This window comes from Xenopus laevis, chromosome 1L, assembly GCF_017654675.1.
Source record: "Xenopus laevis strain J_2021 chromosome 1L, Xenopus_laevis_v10.1, whole genome shotgun sequence".
NCBI classification, from domain to species: Eukaryota; Metazoa; Chordata; class Amphibia; order Anura; family Pipidae; genus Xenopus; species Xenopus laevis.
The window spans coordinates 116026548-116045107 of record NC_054371.1 but is presented as its reverse complement, the minus strand read 5'-3'; the positions used below and the strand labels follow the sequence as shown (position 1 = coordinate 116045107).

General features: G+C 39.3%; 1 protein-coding gene across 1 annotated transcript in view; it reads left to right on the top strand.

Moving 5' to 3' along the window:
- ell.L (elongation factor RNA polymerase II L homeolog) overlaps positions 1 to 18560 on the top strand; it is a 73092-nt gene that overhangs the window by 43493 nt on the left and 11039 nt on the right. The window contains exons 3-7 of the mRNA XM_018256197.2: positions 3448 to 3569; positions 6253 to 6416; positions 14209 to 14462; positions 16883 to 17007; positions 17425 to 17524. Of these exons, the coding sequence (XP_018111686.1) occupies positions 3448 to 3569; positions 6253 to 6416; positions 14209 to 14462; positions 16883 to 17007; positions 17425 to 17524 (765 nt within the window). The remainder of the gene's footprint in view (positions 1 to 3447; positions 3570 to 6252; positions 6417 to 14208; positions 14463 to 16882; positions 17008 to 17424; positions 17525 to 18560) is intronic.

The following is an 18560-nucleotide window of genomic DNA, read 5'->3' as shown; positions in this document are numbered from 1 at the left end:
TTCTATTTAGTATCTCCTATTCTCATGCACAGCTTTCATCTGTCTTTTTTTTTTTTTTATTCTGTCTTTTTTCACATTTCTTTTTATACATGCATGCAAAATTCTGTATTCACTACTTTACATTTGTTCTCAGCCATTTCTTTCGTTGTTCCCATCTCGCCTGACCTGTCTCTTTACTAGTTTTAATATCATGCTCCTATCTGCTTTCCTACTCTCCTGTTCCATGTCTGTTTCCGATTGAGCAATTGTACAGCACAATCTTCCAACCTGCAATTAACCATTTAGATCTGGCCATGACCGCATTTGTACAAAAGTTATGTCCGACAAATAGTAGTGACAGTCGCCCATTGATATCAATACATGCAGAAATATCGTTAACCGACAGAATCTAATCGACTAAATTGCCATTTTTGGACACACAGTCCAAAAAACCGTACAAAACAAATTTTCTTTCAACTTTGTATCTATAAACAGCTTAATGTGTTGTATTTGTGGTCGGTTGGAGGTTAGGCAAGGGGAAGGCATTTTAGGGCGACTTGTCCGAGGCAGTGCTGTTTTACTGTGGGCAGCAAATATATACTTGTATGGCAGTACCCTAATGTTCTTAAATTATCTCTACCTTTCCTATTCTGATCTTTCCTCTTTTTCCCAACCTGATTTTCCCACCTATTTCTGCAGCAAATTGTCTTGCTTCTAACATTGCAGTTGCCGGGCAGAACTGCACAGTAACCAGATTAGAGTGGGAGATTTAAAATATTATTATTTTAAATCCTTTTTGCTTTAGTACGGTTTGTGATTATGTTATATCAAATATAATTTTAAGCTTCGTGTAAGCCACACTTGTAAATAAATGTTTAAAGTGTCATCTTTGTGCTCTTTCTCTGTGTGCCAGGATTATGCATAAGGTGTCTTTCTGTCAGGGTTCATTGTGCCATCTGTATCAGCATTAATATGTTTAGCCTGTGAATTCTGTGTGCAGCCAGTCATCCATCTGCTGTCTGTTTCATGCTGTGCTCTGTGCTGTGCCACTCAGTTTGTGTTCTTTCTGCTAAGTAAATAAGTATATGGTTATGTGCGAACGGAAAAATGATGTATGGCTCCCATGTGTTCTGAGTGCTGTTATGCATACACTGATGGCGTTGCACTGCACATGTGAATGGTGTCAAATAAAGTGGGTGTTGTGTGTTTATTTTTAAAGCATGCATTGGGACACTTTCCAAAGATGGTTACAAAATCACAGGATCCTTCCACATGGATTGAATAATCAGGGCATTTCCTAATTCTGCTTTTTTTTTTTTTCTTTTTTTTTTTTTTTTAAATGTGTCTTACACTAAGGCTGTGCAACTGTATAGGAAAGGTCAGGACTTATTAGTTAATTCGTACTATTGAAAATATGTCTGAGTGTATATTATAGACTTGCAGCAATTCTGCTTACCTACCATGTAGGTAAATGTACAGGCGCCTGGATGGTTGCTGTTCTGCACACTGTTTGGCTCCTTTGCCTCAGCATTTTCTTCTGATAAGGTTTGCATGAGGGGTTAGTTAAACAATTCACTCTTTCTTGTCCTGTCACCCTTTTTGTGGGGGGTGCATGTAGTATGTACCTGGAGGAAAGGCCTAGGAAACCTTTGTTACACTCTGCTGACCTCTGTAACCTCTAATGTTTAATTTATCCTTTCGAAGGAACTTGCTGGATTTGCATGGCTCATCATCTCGTCATTACTGAAACAAACAAATCTTATTCTCACTTTTAATCATGCTGTTCTGGATGCTTCACATTGTGTCTCTCATTGCATTTTGCTGATGGCACATGGTTTTCTAGACTGCTCAGATGTACCTGAAATCACCCATGCTACCTTCCAAGGACACTTGTGCACACACACTCACAGTGGATTGTGGCAACAAAATGTGTGTGTATACACAAAGCCGATCCAGTACCTGTTTGTGCACACATATAAAGGGACGGGAAGCAGCTCATTATCTTCTCTTCGCTAGCATATCTACGTCAATGGAGAAAATACCCCAAGAGCCATTAGATACAGGGAGATTCTTGTGTTATAAAACCTTGTAAAAGTATAGCCCTCTGACCTCTTAAAAATGCAAATCGCACTAGGGAAACGTAGCACTGCTTCTTTCTTCGTGAAGAAACTGAGCTGTGTGTGCTTTCCCACCAGCAATCTGCTTTTTAGTCCATGGGGAAAGAAAACAAGATATGTTTTATTGCTAGTGGTAGACTAGATTAATATTGGGCAACCAATATCCCATGTGCCATTGCACTAACACACTGAGAGATAATTGAGAGACACTGTTTACTGAACACAACAGCATTTCTTGGACTGGTGCATACAGTACCCATTCCAAATTGAGTTTATATTGTCACTCAAAGCAACCCATTGTTCAATGCAATAGATCAGATATGATCAACACTTTGTGAAGTGTGTATTATACAGTGAATAAAGTACCCCCTCTTGTAAAATATAAGGATATTATAAGTTACAGAGGAGTTTCATGACCATATAAAACACGAGGCTGAAGGCCGAGTGTTTTTATCAAGGTCATGGAACTCCGAGGTAACTTCTAATATCCTCATGTTTTGCAACTGGGGGTACTTTATTTATTATAATATACAAGTTTCAGTGAGTCATGTGACAGAAATGACATCAGAAATCACCGTTTATAACTGATGACATCAGAACTTACAGTTTATAAGGATATAATTTACAAGATATTCATGGCTTTTGTATATTATATAAAAACTAGACATTAAGCCCGTTAAATTAACGGGCGCTAGAACATATGTAGAAAATTCACCAGAGACGGTCCGTGGGGCACATGCGCAGTAGCGCCAGAGACGGTCCGTGGGACACATGCACAGTAGCGCAATCCCACGGACGCAGAGACACTTCAACTTTATTATATAGGATAAATCATTTGCAGCAAGATTAAATGATACACAGGGTGGCTGTCACAAGTCTTGGAGTTTTAACAAACATATGGAGAGAGCTATCATGGAGCAGATCAATCAAGAAACATGCCCTTAATTAATGTGTGCATGGAATTAAGTAAAGTACAGCATGTTTTGTGCAATCTTGTTGATTACAAAAGCTTTTCTCTTTGTTTTTCTGGAAGAGCTACAAGTAACTAAGGCAAACCTAAGAGACCCGAACAGGGATGCACCCAAATAACTGGGAAGCACAGTGGTAAAGGGTCAAACCAAGAAAACAATGAAGGAACTTGAACCGAAAAAAAAAAAACAGAATCCACTGCTTTAAGTGACTTCTGAACTTTGTTCCTGTTTAATGAAATGCAGGAAGACCGTTTTAACTCCATTAAAGAGGGAAACCTTTGTTTATACCTGTGCTTATCTACAAGCCAGCCACAGTTGTCTCTGCTTAGCTAGCTGCTCTCTGCATACTGTTGATCCTTCACTTGTCTCCTTTATTACAGCAAATCACCATTCCCCTGCCTGAGAGCCCGACGGAAATACGGACTTTCACGTTCTATCTGTCAAATGTTGGCAGAGACAGTCCCCAGGGGAGCTTTGACTGTATCCAGCAGTACATTCAGAGGTGAGACATGCCCCTCTCCCCCTCTGCCAGTGGCGTCATTAGTGTGTCATTTCTGTCGTAAACAGACTTATGGGCTTTCGTATTCGTTCTTATCTGTGAGGCTAGAGTCATATGTCACTGCATGCAGCTATTTTCCATGTAATAAGGACAATGCAAACAAAAGCAAGTAACACATTTCCAATACAGTATTCAACAAGCAGTTTTTTCTCTCTCTCTCTCTCTCTCTCTCTCTCTCTCTCTCTCTCTCTCTCTCTCTCTCTCTCTCTCTCTCTCTCTCTCTCTTCTCTCTCTCTCTCTCTCTCTCTCTCTCTCTCTCTCTCTCTCTCTCTCTCTCTCTCTCTCTCTCTCTCTCTCTCTCTCTTTTTTTTTTTTTTCAATGAGTCCCACCCCCCATGTTCTCAGTTTGTGTTGTGACCATTGGCTGTAGTGTAAAAAAGAATGAATATCCAATATTTCAGTGCAAAATATCACTATATTTGTAGCGGGCTGAAATTGAACCAATCACACCAGCTCTGGTACTCTGGACACTGCCTCCAGGGTCCCAATCACAAAACCATTCCTATTCTCATTTCATAGATTTATGTATTTATTTATTTTTAAGCGATTTGTGTTGCTTCTTGGTAGTCATAATCTCTTTTCTGTTTCCCTCTGTGACCTTGTGTTACTGAAGTACATTTTTCATTATAACCAATGAGATTGTTCTGTATTTAACTCTCTATCAAACGAATAATTATAAGCCTGGTCTGCTCTGCTAATTACTCCTATATTTTAATTATTGCTCCCTAAATGCCAATGTGTTAGATTTCATTGATTGATGGAAAAAGCCTAAATGATTTTTGTTAATATACAGATAACTCCTGTATTGATGTGTGTATGTAATCTATGTTTGTTGTATACACCATTTCTGTTTTAAATGCCATGTGGTTTTTAAGTGGAACGACGCATGTGATTTATGAATGCATCTACAAATTGCACAATGCGTTACTGGTCAGATATCCAGAAAGTCAGTCCTCTTTTAAAGACCCAAGCCAACAAATCATTGTTTGCTTCAATGCTTGGGATGGTAATATACTTTCCCTGGTAGCCCTTTGTGTGCAATTTATATTATGCCAGCATCCATCAGTTCACTATTTTTTTTTTCTGTCACTTTGAATTTTCTGCATTCAGTTAAAGGGATACTGTCATGGGAAAAAAAAATTTTTTCAAAATGAAACGGTTAATAGTGCTGCTCCAGCAGAATTCTGCACTGAAATCCATTTCTCAAAAGACCAAACAGATTTTTTTATATTCAATTTTGAAATCTGACATGGGGCTAGACATTTTGTCAATTTCCCAGCTGCCCCTGGTCATGTGACTTGTGCCTGCACTTTAGGAGAGAAATGCTTTCTGGCAGGCTGCTGTTTTTCCTTCTCAATGTAACTGAATGTGTCTCAGTGAGACATGGGTTTTTACTATTGAGTGTTGTTCTTAGATCTACCAGGCAGCTGTTATCTTGTGTTAGGGAGCTGCTATCTGGTTACCTTCCCATTGTTCTTTTGTTTGGCTGCTGGGGGGGGGGGGAGGGGTGATATCACTCCAACTTGCAGTACAGCAGTAAAGAGTGACTGAAGTTTATCAGAGCACAAGTCACATAACTTGGGACAGCTAGGAAATTGACTATGTCTAGCCCCATGTCAGATTTCAAAATTAAATATAAAAAAATCTGTTTGTTCTTTTGAGAAATGGATTTCAGTGCAGAATTCTGCTGGAGCAGCACTATTAACTGATTCATTTTGAAAACATTTTTTTTCCCATGACAGTATCCCTTTAACTTTTATGACACCTTGTAGGGACTGAACATTTCATCAAATACATTTTACTGAACATATTTTAGAGTATGTGCACCATCCTTCATTATGCCATTTATATGTTATACAGTGAAGGCATTGTTATTGGCATCACAGTACCTTCCTTCTCTGAGTATTTGCTTTCATAAATGCTTGAGGTGCCATGATGGCACTGGCACATTGCTTTAGAGTCTGCACCCAGACTAGGATTAAGTCCCAATACTGGATTTAGCAAAGCCACTCACTTGAATCAATACATGCAAATACAAATATGCAGTGGAAATAAAATCTTATTTTCCTGTTTTAAAGGGAGAATAAAGATCCATATATAACCTTAATTCATATTTAATGTAAGGATTAGTTCATAGTTATGTTTGCCTTTGACTTTCTAGGTTTCTGCTGAAGGAAAGACTCAATTTGTTTTCGTTAAAGAATGAGTTGGTCTTTTTAATGCAGGGTTGGGATTAGTCGGGCATGGATATGCACAGAGGCCCTACTGGGGCCTTCATCACCCCCCTAGGAGCACTTTGCTTAAGTGGTGTTGCTAACAACTTGTTTACTTGGATCAGTACCTGAGAGTGTTCTAACCCCCCTGTGGCTTTTATACTTGTATTGGGACGTCATGTCCTTGTAAACATGGGACAAGAAAGTCTTAGCCCACCTAATTGGCACCTTACCTCAGGCCCTTTGGTGTGTGATTTGTTTTTCTCTGTGTTTGTATGTTCCACCTGTTTCACTAGATCTGAGCATTTTATCTGCTGCTCTGCTCAGGTTATTCTTGGTGCTTCAGCTTTTCATTGGAAACAAATGCCTGTTTCCCTTTACCTCTTATAACAATGTTTTATCCATTTCTGCAGCAACGGGCATGTCAAGCTGGACTGTCTGGGCAGCATCCAGGATAAAATCACTGTGTGTGCCACAGACGACTCCTATCAGAAGGCACGGCAGAGCATGGCGCAGGCTGAGGAGGAGAACAAGAGTAGGGGTGCCATTGTCATCAAAATGGGCAGCAGATATGGAGGTATTACTATTTTTTAATGGCAGGTTTTCACCCATAGTATGAATAGCCATTTACAGGTCTGACTATCCGAGGAAAAATAAAATAGAAATATCGCAAATAAGAATTATTTATGTTGCTTCATTTTGGTGTCTCTTAATACAAACTACTAATTTCAGTTTGCTTTAGTGATAGAGTTATAGCTAGTATACCAAACAGTAGGCTTGTTATGCAGGCATGTAGACATGTGTATAGATAGTTAATATGGACTGGTTCAACCGAGACTTTCTCTTAGCTGATTTAAGCTAGTGCTTACATTTGTGTGCACAGTGTTCCATACAAACCAGCCTGTGGACTTAATTAAATAAAATTGCAGTATTTCTGTATGGAATTATCCAATGGCATGTGCTTCTAGAAAAGTATATTTTTTATGAAAAGGCTTTCTTTATATGAAACTGTTTTGCATATTAGCCGTTTTTTGTGAAATATTTTAATAGAGCCATGCAGTGTGATAAGTTGCCCCATTTTTCTGAGCTCTGGGAAATGAACAGCTTGATGAGATCACCCTAACTTGAGCCATGTTTGTAGGACTCGTCTGTTGAGCTGGTTGGTATTTTAGGAATATGAGCTCACCACTGAGCCATCCCTAGGAGTTTATTGAAGCTGCATGCCTTCTGGACATGCCAAATTACATCAGCACCCAGCAAGATTTGGCTCCTTTCCTACATTTGTGCACTGTGTAGAAAGGAACTGTTATATGGTATGCTGGCCTGATGAGCTGGATAGGTTTCAGGAATGGCATTGGTATTATGACCAGGGAGTGCTAATCATTCAGTTGCAAGAGGCTTTCTAATTGTTAATTTTCCCACTGTATGAGCAGTCGAGACCATCGGAAATTCAGCATTTGCCTTAAAGGGTTCCCAATTGTACAGTAATCACGTTTAGGCATTCAGAAAAATCCCCCAACCCTCCCCCCATTATACCAATTTGGGGGTGCAGTAGATGGGTAAGGATTAAAAAAAAAAAAAAAAAAAGAGAAATTAAAGTGGTTCATCATTTGATGTGTGTTAAAGCATCTCTCAAACATCCTATCTGTGTGTGTGATTATTGCATGCAGATCAGAAACAGAAGGCAATTGGAGTTTAGAACATTAAATTAAATTTGTTTGTTATTGCTACAGTGCTACTTTAGTTTCGAATGTGTAGCAACCTTGTTCTAATACATCAGTAAATATTTGTAAGACTTTATCCTGGGAAAGACGACTCGTGGTAAAGATATTGCAGTGCACCAGTTGCAGAGGGGTCTTGCATGAATACAGTGCTCATATTCATGTTGAGAATTCTCCGTTATTTATATATAATACACAAAAGCCATGAATATCTCGGTGAGTTCTGATGTCATTTCTGTAACATGACTCACTCAAACTTGTGTATTATAATAAATAAAGTACCCCCAGTTGCAAAATATGAGGATATTAGAAGTTACCTCGGAGTTCCATGACCTCCGGCCTCGTGTTTTTATATGGTCATGAAACTCCTCGGTAACTTGTAATATCCTTATATTTTACAAGAGGGGGTACTTTATTCACTATATAATCTACAGTCTGGTCATTTCCCTATGGGACCAGACTGTAAATTATATCCTTATAAACTGACGCCAGAACGCACCGTTTATAAACTTAAAGAGACAGCACTTGTAGCTGCTGCTCTCTCCTCTACCCTGTTTCCCACAGTTTGGCTTTCATGTGCCACACTTCCTTGCTTCGCACGCACTTAACACGCTCCACCTGTTTCAATGCCTCCCATCTATCGGCTGCACTTTCCTTCCTCCCAAGTCACCTGCAGCTGCGTCCCTGCATGGTGTCGCTTCCTTCTTCACAGGATTCCTCTTCACTCTCGCTCACCCTCCCGTCCACTATGGCAGGTCATGCTCCCCCCTCCCTCCATCACCTCAAATCTCGCTCCCCCTCGCACCAACTATCACATGTCTGGGAAGGGGGTGTGACTTCCTGTGTGAGGAGAATAACTGACTTTACTGTTGTGAGGTAATTTTGAACCTATAAACCTATTATACCTATTACCTTTGAACCTATAAACCTATTATAAGCACTTATAATATCTTTATAAATTACAGTAGGGGGTACATTATTCACTATATCACCGACATACTGTGCAGCATCAATCACAATACTCCTTGCCCCTGTGGAGTTACCGGTAAGTCAATGGTTCCTATCACGCAGACACATTGTGGTTCGTTTACCTGCATAGTGTTTTAGAATTATTCTCCCGCTCAGTTTTTTTCGGTGATCCCCCTCATTAATTGTATCTTGTTGCAAATACATCATTGATTTAGTATGATCTAGTTATTCAGAAACAACCAAACAAACCCTTCTATTGGCATGCAAATAGTTGTTCAAAGATTACTTAAAAGGACTTCTCCGTAACTTAAAGGGGAACTAAAGTCTAAAATAGAATAATGCTAGAAATGCTGTATTTTGTATACTAAACATAAACATGAATTTACTGCACCAGAAGCCTAATTAAACAAATGATTTATGTTTTCAAAGTTGGCCGCTGTCTTGTAACTTTGTTAAAGGGATACTGTCCTGGAAAAACATGTTTTTTCCCAAAACCCATCAGTTAATAGTGCTGCTCCAGCACAATTCTGCACTGAAATCCATTTCTCTAAAGAACAAACAGATTTTTTTATATTACATTTTGAAATCTGGCATGGCATTTTGTCAGTTTCCCAGCTGCCCCAGTCATGTGACTTGTGCCTGCATTTTAGGATGGAACTACTTTCTGGCAGGCTGTTATTTTTCCTACTGAATGTAACTGAATCAGTCTCAGTGGGACTTGGCTTTTACTATTAAGTGCTGTTCTTAGATCTTCCAGTGAGCTGTTATCTTAGGGAGCTGCTATCTCATTACCTTCCCATTGTTCTGTTGTTAGGCTGCTGGGGGGGAGGGAGGTGGTGATATCACTCCAACTTGCAGTAAAGAGTGACTGAAGTTTATCAGAGCACAAGTCACATGACTGGAGGCAGCTGGGAAATTGAAAATATGTGTAGCCCCATGTCAGATTTCAAAATTGAATATAACAAAATCTGTTTGCTCTTTTGAAAAATGGTTCTCAGTGCAGAATTCTGCTGGAGCAGCACTATTAACTGATGCATTTTGAAAAAAACATGTTTTCCCATGACGGTATCCCTTTAAACATCTTTGCAAGACCAAGACCGTGCACATGCTCAGTGTGGTCTGGGCTTAAAGGGATCCAGTCATCGGAAAACAAGTTTTATTCAAAACACATCATTAATAGTGCTGCTCCAGCAGAATTCTGCACTGAAACCCATTTCTCAAAAGAACAAACAGATTTTTTTATATTCAATTTTGAAATCTGACATGGGGCTAGACATTTTGTCAATTTCCCAGCTGCCCCTGGTCATGTGACTTGTGCCTGCACTTTAGGAGAGAAATGCTTTCTGGCAGGCTGCTGTTTTTCCTTCTCAATGTAATTGAATGTGTCTCAGTGAGACATGGGTGTTTACTATTGAGTGTTGTTCTTAGATCTACTAGGGAGCTGTTATCTTGTGTTAGGGAGCTGCTATCTGGTTACCTTCCCATTGTTCTTTTGTTTGGCTGCTGGGGGGGGAGGGAGGGGGATGATATCTCTCCAACTTGCAGTACAGCAGTAAAGAGTAATTGAAGTTTATCAGAGCACAAGTCACATGACTTGGGACAGGTGGGAAATGGAGAAAAATGTCTAGCCCCATGTCAGATTTCAAAATTGAATATAAAAAAATCTGTTTGCTCTTTTGAGAAATGGATTTCAGTGCAGAATTCTATTAACTGATTCATTTTGAAAAAAAAAAAATTTCCCATGAAGTTGGGAGGTTAAGCTTAGGGATTGTCATAAATTATCAAAACCACCCAAGTCAAAGAAGCTGATACAACAAGACTATTAATAATCAGAATATACAGACTGCACTGGTTCTGCGGATACAAATCTCTACACAGTTGCTGGCTACTTTACAGGGTAAAAACAAAGCTGCTCAAGGTCAGGGAAGTAAGGTGGGGGGCCTCCCCCCAGCCATTTGAAAGTATGATTATTTCCCTGCAGAGCAGTTAGGGACCTATCTGCAGCTGTCAGAGCAAGTAAAGTGAAGGGGGAATTTCACTGCATACGGTCAGGTTTATTATAAAAACGGTAGGCATTTTTTAATCAAAGTATATTGGGGAGAGATTTTTTTTTTTCATTAAAGAAAGTAAAAATTGGATTTTTTTTTTTTGCATTTACGTCCCCTTTTACTTGATTTAAAGAGCTGCCTCGCTGCGCCCCATGCCTCTTGAACTGTGGGTGGATTTTGGAGCGAAATGCAAAATGTTCGCCACGTCTGCCTTCACCCGAGCGGAAAATATGCTTCCAGGCGCAGAAGTGCAGCAAGGCAATGGATTCTCGCCCTGCGTTTCGCCATAATCTGGCCCTGGCCATTTAGTATATAATATATTTTAGTTATAAATCCAAAGAAACTGTACTTGCTTTGTAATTCAGACTGAGTGATGGGGAATTGCCCAGCATTTTAAACCCTTAAGGCCGTTACAATCACCATAATCTAATTGCAGTGGATCTCTCGGATGTATTCAGGTAAGTGTAAAATGAATCTCACTGAAGAGTAAACATAATGCACTTACAGTGGTACCACCAAACATATTTTAGTTTTTAACTTTTCAAGTTAAATGGTTGCTAACTTGGCATAACTAACTTCTGTCACATCTCTCAAACAATTTGTATTCTTGGACCAATATATGCATGTTGCTGTCATCAAAGCAGTTCCCATATGCCTTTCTTTTGCCTAAGGGGCAATTTGGTCTCCTCAGTGTATAGATTGGTGCACTCATTATTACATTGGACAGCATATTGCTTTGCTTTTGTTTAGGTGTTAGTCATTTGGGTACACCAGCTTGGAAATCACAGGCATGGGATGTTTGTTGAAACTCCATAGCCAGCATAATCGAAATATAGTATGTTGTCATTTTTGCATCTCCTCACTGTCTGGTATTTGATTCTCCTCTCTCTTCAGATTAAAACCCCAGTTTGGGTATCCACAAGCTTTCAACACAATGCTTGTTTTTATTGGCTTTAAATGATTACTGGTTGTCACAGTTTCAGCTTTGTGGTGTAGAGTTCTGCATTTTATCTTTCAGTGGGTGGTGGAAATCAAATACTGGCAGTATTGGTGGATTCCCTGCATACTTAAATTTTCAAGTTGTCTCTGTCTTTTTCGTGTATCCCATTTCAAAAATGCCAGTTTGTCTTTGTGAACTTCATGATGTTGTGATGAGTTCACTGAAGGCTGCAACCTAGTGAATTTGAATTTTAACCTGGTGTCATCTGCTTATCTGAACCAATAACTTTGTGCTGTATCCCTGAAAGTGCTCACGGCTCTCCTTTCCTCCTGTTCTGTGTAAAGGTGTACTAAGGTGGGGTTCCGAGGCAAACCCACTACACAGCCATGTTTTTGCTGGTAAAAAAAAAATAACCCTGTGCTTGAAGTAAGTGGTGTTTAGACATAGGTCCAGTAAAGCACAAACTAGTTCTGGCATGAGATTTATTGTGCTCTTGAGGGTGGTATCTTGTATCAATTGCCGCCGAAGTTAGTATGCACGTTTATAATAATGTACTGTCATACAATACCTATTGTCTCATAGGATTCTAGTTTTAGCTCCTGTGCTATGCTATGTCCATGGAGTTCTAAATGTGGTGCACCATGTTCCCAACTAAACAGGATAAAGATGGCTAAACTCTCACCAACATGGTTTCATACAGTTTTCTGTGGCACACTATATCTGTCAATGGCATATCGGTAGATGAAGCGGAGCCCTAGCTTCTCTGCCCTTCCTTCTGTTTGATCATTGGGAGCTATATACCCTAAAGATTAGAGCAATAGAAATGTAGCCAATATCAAGCATGGTAGTGATGTATAGTCTGACAAAAAGTTCACCTAACCCGCTCGCTTCTGATCTGCACCCGACCCTAACATGCCGAGCCTACGGTATTCATAGACATGCACCTGACCAGTCCAATTTTGATGTCACCAAGGGGAGGGACACACAGATATGAGTCTATAAATACCTATATTCTGGAGGCAGACCCACCCACGAGAGATGTGTGGAATGCCGGCCAAAAACTGCCAGATTCACAGTCCCATGGGTTCTGGCCCGGCCCACACATAACTAGTGTATGGCCCATTGCAAGCTACCTGTATGTTCAGTCACCTGAACCTGGTAAATCAAGTAGCATTGTTGTATGTTACCTAGTTGATGCTGCTTCCCATTACGTGGGTGAACTAAAGAAGCCACTCAAATAAGCAAAGAAAAGTTACTCAAAGTCCAGTTACTTTAGACTCATTTGCTACTTTTACTGTAAATTATTGCCTGGATAAAAAAACATCCTTGCTTTCATTGTAATTTTTGTCTGAACATATAGCTATGTAATGTTAATTCTAAGGATTAGAGTAAAAAAAATACTGCTCTCAATGTCTACACAGACATTGAGTTGATAAACTTGGAATAAATCATAAAATATTTTACGATGCTTAGTCATAAGGTTAGACAAATATTTGGTGATGAAAGCAGAATGTATGTATTATACAATGTCGACTGGTAGCTATCATCTCTTCTACAAGTCTGTTCCAGCTTTATGGCAGGTGTTGTGTTTAGTAAATCAGATTTGTTGTGAATCTCAAATTAAGTTTACTAAAAATAACTGGAATGTGAATTTGTTGTCTCAAAGATTCAAGTTCTGTTTTTATTTTTTGCTTGTTTGGTTTTTTTTGTGAAACACATTGCTCATAAGAGAAAGTAGAGCAGAAACCACTGTCTGCCATGTCTACTTTGAATGCAATTTAAAGGAATTGTTCAGTGTAAAAATAAAAACTGGGTAAATAGGCTGTGCAAAATAAAAAATTCATACCCACTCAAGTCTTATCCCTGATGTTGCTTGATTTCAGCTCCCAGCATGCTGCAAAGAAGAATGAAAGGAACTTAAGTTATCACCCTCTGGAAAGAGCTCCCTCCCCACTCCCAAACTGCACCACTGCACCCCCCCCCAACTTTCCATTACCTGTTTTGAAAAAGTAGAGTATTGTGGTGGTGTTGATGAAGACCATTTTGCAGTGTACAGTTGAAGCTGATCTAGACTTGGCTTCAACTGTGCATGCTTCTAGCCAGCAACCACAAAGCAGTAGTGTGAGATTGCACCCATCCAATTCCTCTACTCTGGTTTGCTTGAACAGGTAAGTGAAAGTTGCAGTGTTGGAGGTTGCAGTGGTGCAGTTCACTTGGGGGTTAACCCCTCTTTAAGGAGGAAAAACAAATTCCTCTTGTTCTCCTTTAAGGCATGCTGGGAGCTGCAGTTTAGCAACATCTCAAGGCTCATCAGCCTGTTTGCAAGAGATTCCTACCTGCTCTGTGTACATTTAATGTGATACTGGCATCTTCCTATAACTAATAGGTACATAACACTAGTACAGGTAAACAACATGGTTGTCATTCCAGATAAATGCTTGTCTTGGCTAAGTTTGGAAAGCCAATGCTTATGCTCATGTTAGACTGGGCAGCTTGATTCTTCAGTAGGCTAGTGTACTGTTTATTTCTACTCCAACCTTTTTCCCCCAATAAAAGTTTATTGCCCCTGTAGTACACATTTGCCCCACTATAAATATAAAATAATATGCATGTTGAGAATTGATTGCTTAGACATTAAAGAGATATTGGAAACCACCTGATCCTTGATTTTTTGTTTGTTTGCTCTTTTAGTTAAAAAGATTCAGGTGCGGAAACCTGCTCCTGGAGTCCCAGATGCTGTTCCCTCCCGGAAGCACCCCACTCCAGTCAACCTTGCTAGTGCCATACGGAAAACCAGCACAGGGCTGTCTCAGCGACCCTTCAAAGACAGGGTAGTGCACTTACTGGCCCTAAAGCCTTACAAGAAACCTGAACTTATCTTGCGATTGCAGAAAGATGGACTTTCAATACAGGAAAAGGATTTGCTTGACAGCCTCCTGCAACAGGTTAGTGTAAGGAAATGAGCTAACCAATCTATGTTGTTTAGAAGCTTTGATTTGTCAGTTTTCCTACCTGTGCTCAGTAAAATTTAACTCCAGACCAAACTGAGCAATTGGGAAGAAACAATTCCACATCGCAAAACTTTTGGATTTATAAACTCTTAAATATTGTGTTTTTTAAGTAGCGATGCACCAAATCCACAGTTTTTTTGTTCAGCTGAACCCCTGAATCCTTTGTAAAAGATTTGGCTGAATCCCGAACCAAATCCGACCCCTAATTTGCATATGCAAATCAGTGAGGGGGAGGGGAAAAGAGACAAGGAACAAACTTCCTTGTTTTGTGATGAAAAGTCGCATGATTTTTCGGATTTGGTTCGGCCAGGCACAAGGATTCGGTACATCCCTATTTTTAAGTAAATGCATATATTCAAAAGAAATCTATTAATGGAACTAAGCTGTAACGCTTTTTCAGGGTTGCATAAAGCATGTTCGTTTGCAGGTCTATTTTAAACTAATGAAACCTGTCAAGCCATAAATAGCAAAGCCTGAGGAAGTGCCAATGAACTCTGATACATACAGTGCACTCCTAATATTCTTCTTTTTATGAGTGAATGTTAATGTGTAACTCAATGAGTGTGTATATTTCTAAATAATTTGCTGTAGATGTGCTTTGACTTTTATTCGCCAGGGAACTGAGCACCATCTGTATGACTTGGCTCTATTTGAGTCAAAGAAATCGCTAAAATGCCTTTGAATATGCCTTAGCTACCAAGTCAACAGTGAGACCAGCCCTCTCATTCCCCAGTAGATATACTCCAGTAACCCATTGACGCACACAGTGTTTTCACAAATTACCTGCCATCGCATGTACTTTAACATGATTTCCATTTACAGTCGAGTGGGGGGAAAATGTTCCAAATCGCAGTGTGCACACCATATCTTAACATCTAATTCAGGAGCGCTCATATTTTACTAAAGTGCGGTCTACTTCTAGTCGTATTGTCCAATTATGATCTACATCATATACACAAATTACCTGCCATCGCCTGTACTATGACATGATTTCCATTAACTGTCGAGTGGGGGAGAAAATATCCCTAATTGCAGTGTGCACCATATCTTAACATCTTACCCAGGAGCACCCATATTTTACTAAAGTGGGGTCTACTTCTAGTCCAATTATGATCTACATCATATAAACAATATACATATACATCATATACACAAATTACCTGCCATCTCCTGTACTTAGATTTCTGTTCCTTGGAAACTATTACTTAAACATTATATTGATTTATGAGAGAATTTCTATTGCTATATTTAACAAACAACTATTTCTCAAGTAACCATAACATAATAAATATCTGAATTAAAATAATTAAATAAGAGGTGATATAGACAAACTGTTTGTTGACAGTGTCTTGAGCTAAAGGTCTACTGGTAGATCCCGATCTACCTTTTGGGCACCCCTGATTTAACCCTTACCTGGGAGAGTATGGGGCAGCAGGGTCTCCTAGGCAACCCCTCTACTCTTCAAGCAAGGAAAAATACACCTTTTTAATGAAAATCAAAATCTGTTCATATATTATGTACTATATATACTTTTTGAGTGTGGAAAACTTAGAAGAACACTTATACCATTTAAATATAAGAATAATATTGTCCCTTTGGAATTCCAGTACTTCTTGTGTAAATAAACAATAATTGCAGAACCATGGCTTTTTTTTTTAATCAAATGCTCTGCTCCAACTCCGTTCCGAGTTCTGTTAAAGGAGAACTAAACCCTTTCTCCCCTCCAAGCTCCCTCCTCACAGAATGTATTGTTCTCAGAAATCTCCCTGTCTGCTTACCTGCAGGGGAGAGGTGGAGGGGGCAAGGCTTTAGTTCTCCTTTAAGCCTTTTGGTGCTTTCATACAAAACATTTTTATCCCAGGCCTGCATAATATTTTTTATGCTCTATAAGTACACTGGCACTAACTTGTTCAGCATTCTCTGTCCAGTGTGGCACTTCATCCTTTATCACAAAAGATTTGTGATAATGGATGCGTTTTTCTGCTGTCCTCATATTATTTGGTCCCTTAGGGAGCATGACTTAGGTTTGTGCTGTATGATACTCCCATTCACACATGCACACACATCTTTACTTAGACTTGCAATTTAACAACAAACATAGTCAAAGGGTTGTTTTCTGTAATGTTGCAGTAAGAAGAGCTTGTCTCAAAAGCTAGTGTTATGAGCCATTGCAGGCCTTCAATATTGACCTTTTTAATTTGCAGTTGTTTTTTGTTTTGTTTTTGTATGCTATCTTTAGCTTTTATTGAATGCTGAGGTTTCACCCCCAATCTCATATCCTTGTGAGGTATTTGTATTACTTGTTTTTTTCTGCTTTATTTTTCAATTTCATATCCATACTGCTTATTATACAGGTGGCAAATCTGAGTGCCAAAGACTGCACCTATACATTGAAAGACTGTTTGTACAAGGAAGTACAGAAGGACTGGCCAGGCTACTCTGAAGGAGACCAACAGCTCTTAAAAAAGATTCTTACTCGGTAACCCCCCCCCCTGCTCACTTTAATTCCTTCCAGATATGGATATATATATTATTTTTATATGGAATTGTAGGTGCATTTTTGTTCTAGTGGGCCCCACATACTGTGCTGCCAAAATGAATTTGCTTTCTTGTGTTGTGTTGAAACTGTTAACAATTCCTAATGGCAGTGACATAAGCCTGCGTACTGCCTGCCACACTATAAATTCTTGCCAGCCTCAAAATCCCCTGCTTTGACATTCTTCCATATAATCTAGCATAGTTTTTTGTGTACCAAATTGTCCTCATACTTGTAAGTGTTCAATCATGTAGACTTTTTACTGCAAATATTAATGCACTTCCCACTTTTTTTTTACAACATGCGTTATTTTGTGCTTTAACCAGTTTCAGTAATGAATGTGTTGTTGCTGTCCTGCAGAAAGCTGTTACTGCAGCAGAATTCAAGTACCCAGCCTGGAGACAATGCACCTCTGAGCCCTCCAAAAGAAAATGTGAATTCTTCCTCCCCTCTCCCTCAGGTATGTTGTGAACAACTGTAGCGTGCACCTTTCCTTTAACATGCACTGTATGTGACCTACATTATACATTTCAATTTGGTATCTGTTTTTCCAGCTCTCTACAAATACACTATATTTCAGATACAAATGTGCTGTTTTGTTGCAGACATGTTTTTATACTCTAGTTCTGTTGAGAGTCGAAATGGCATTAGACCTCTTTATCTTAGGACTATGTGAGAAAAGCATTTTCTCTGGCATTGTATCTACGCTGAAATTAAACCACAGCGTCACTTGCTTCTGCTCTCAAAGTCTCGGTTTATTGACAGACAAGGTATCTGTATTTTGGTTCAAACACAGTGGATGTTGTAAGGAAAGTGTATACTTTTTGTATCACTTTTCAGCTCTAAAATTCAAGGTGGCCCCCTACTATTATGGCCAACCCCATACATATAGTAACTTGTGGCTTATTATTACAAAGAGCCCTTGCTTGGTTGCATTTCTTTTTATGCATACATGTAGCTAGGGTAGTTAAGCAGGATAGGTATAGGGTCCGAAAGTATAGGGGTAGAGGAAACCTTCATGCATTCCTCTATAATCTCTTTCCAAAATGTGTGGAGCTTATGACAGGACCAGACCATGTGCATAAAATTTGCTGGCGTATAATGACATTTAGGGCACTCATCAGCAATAGTGTTAGTTATTTGAAATAGTCTATGTGGAGTGAGATAAATCCTGTGTAGATATATAAATTGTACCATTTTGTCCCTGACACTTATAAATGAATCATATACCGCCTCCAAGACTTCTTTCCATACATCTGGAGTCAAGGTTAGGATATCAACATTCCATTTTGCATATCGTTTAGGGATTATTTGTGGTGTGGGTAGACTGATTCGTTTATACAATTGGGACATAGGCTTTTGTAATCCTGGGGTATGAATATATTCCTCTAATTTGGTGGGACTTGTCTCAATATTAGCTTCCAGGAGTTTAGCCTGAATGGCATGACGTAGTTGAAGATACCTGAAAAACATTTGGTTCGGAAGATTAAATTTAC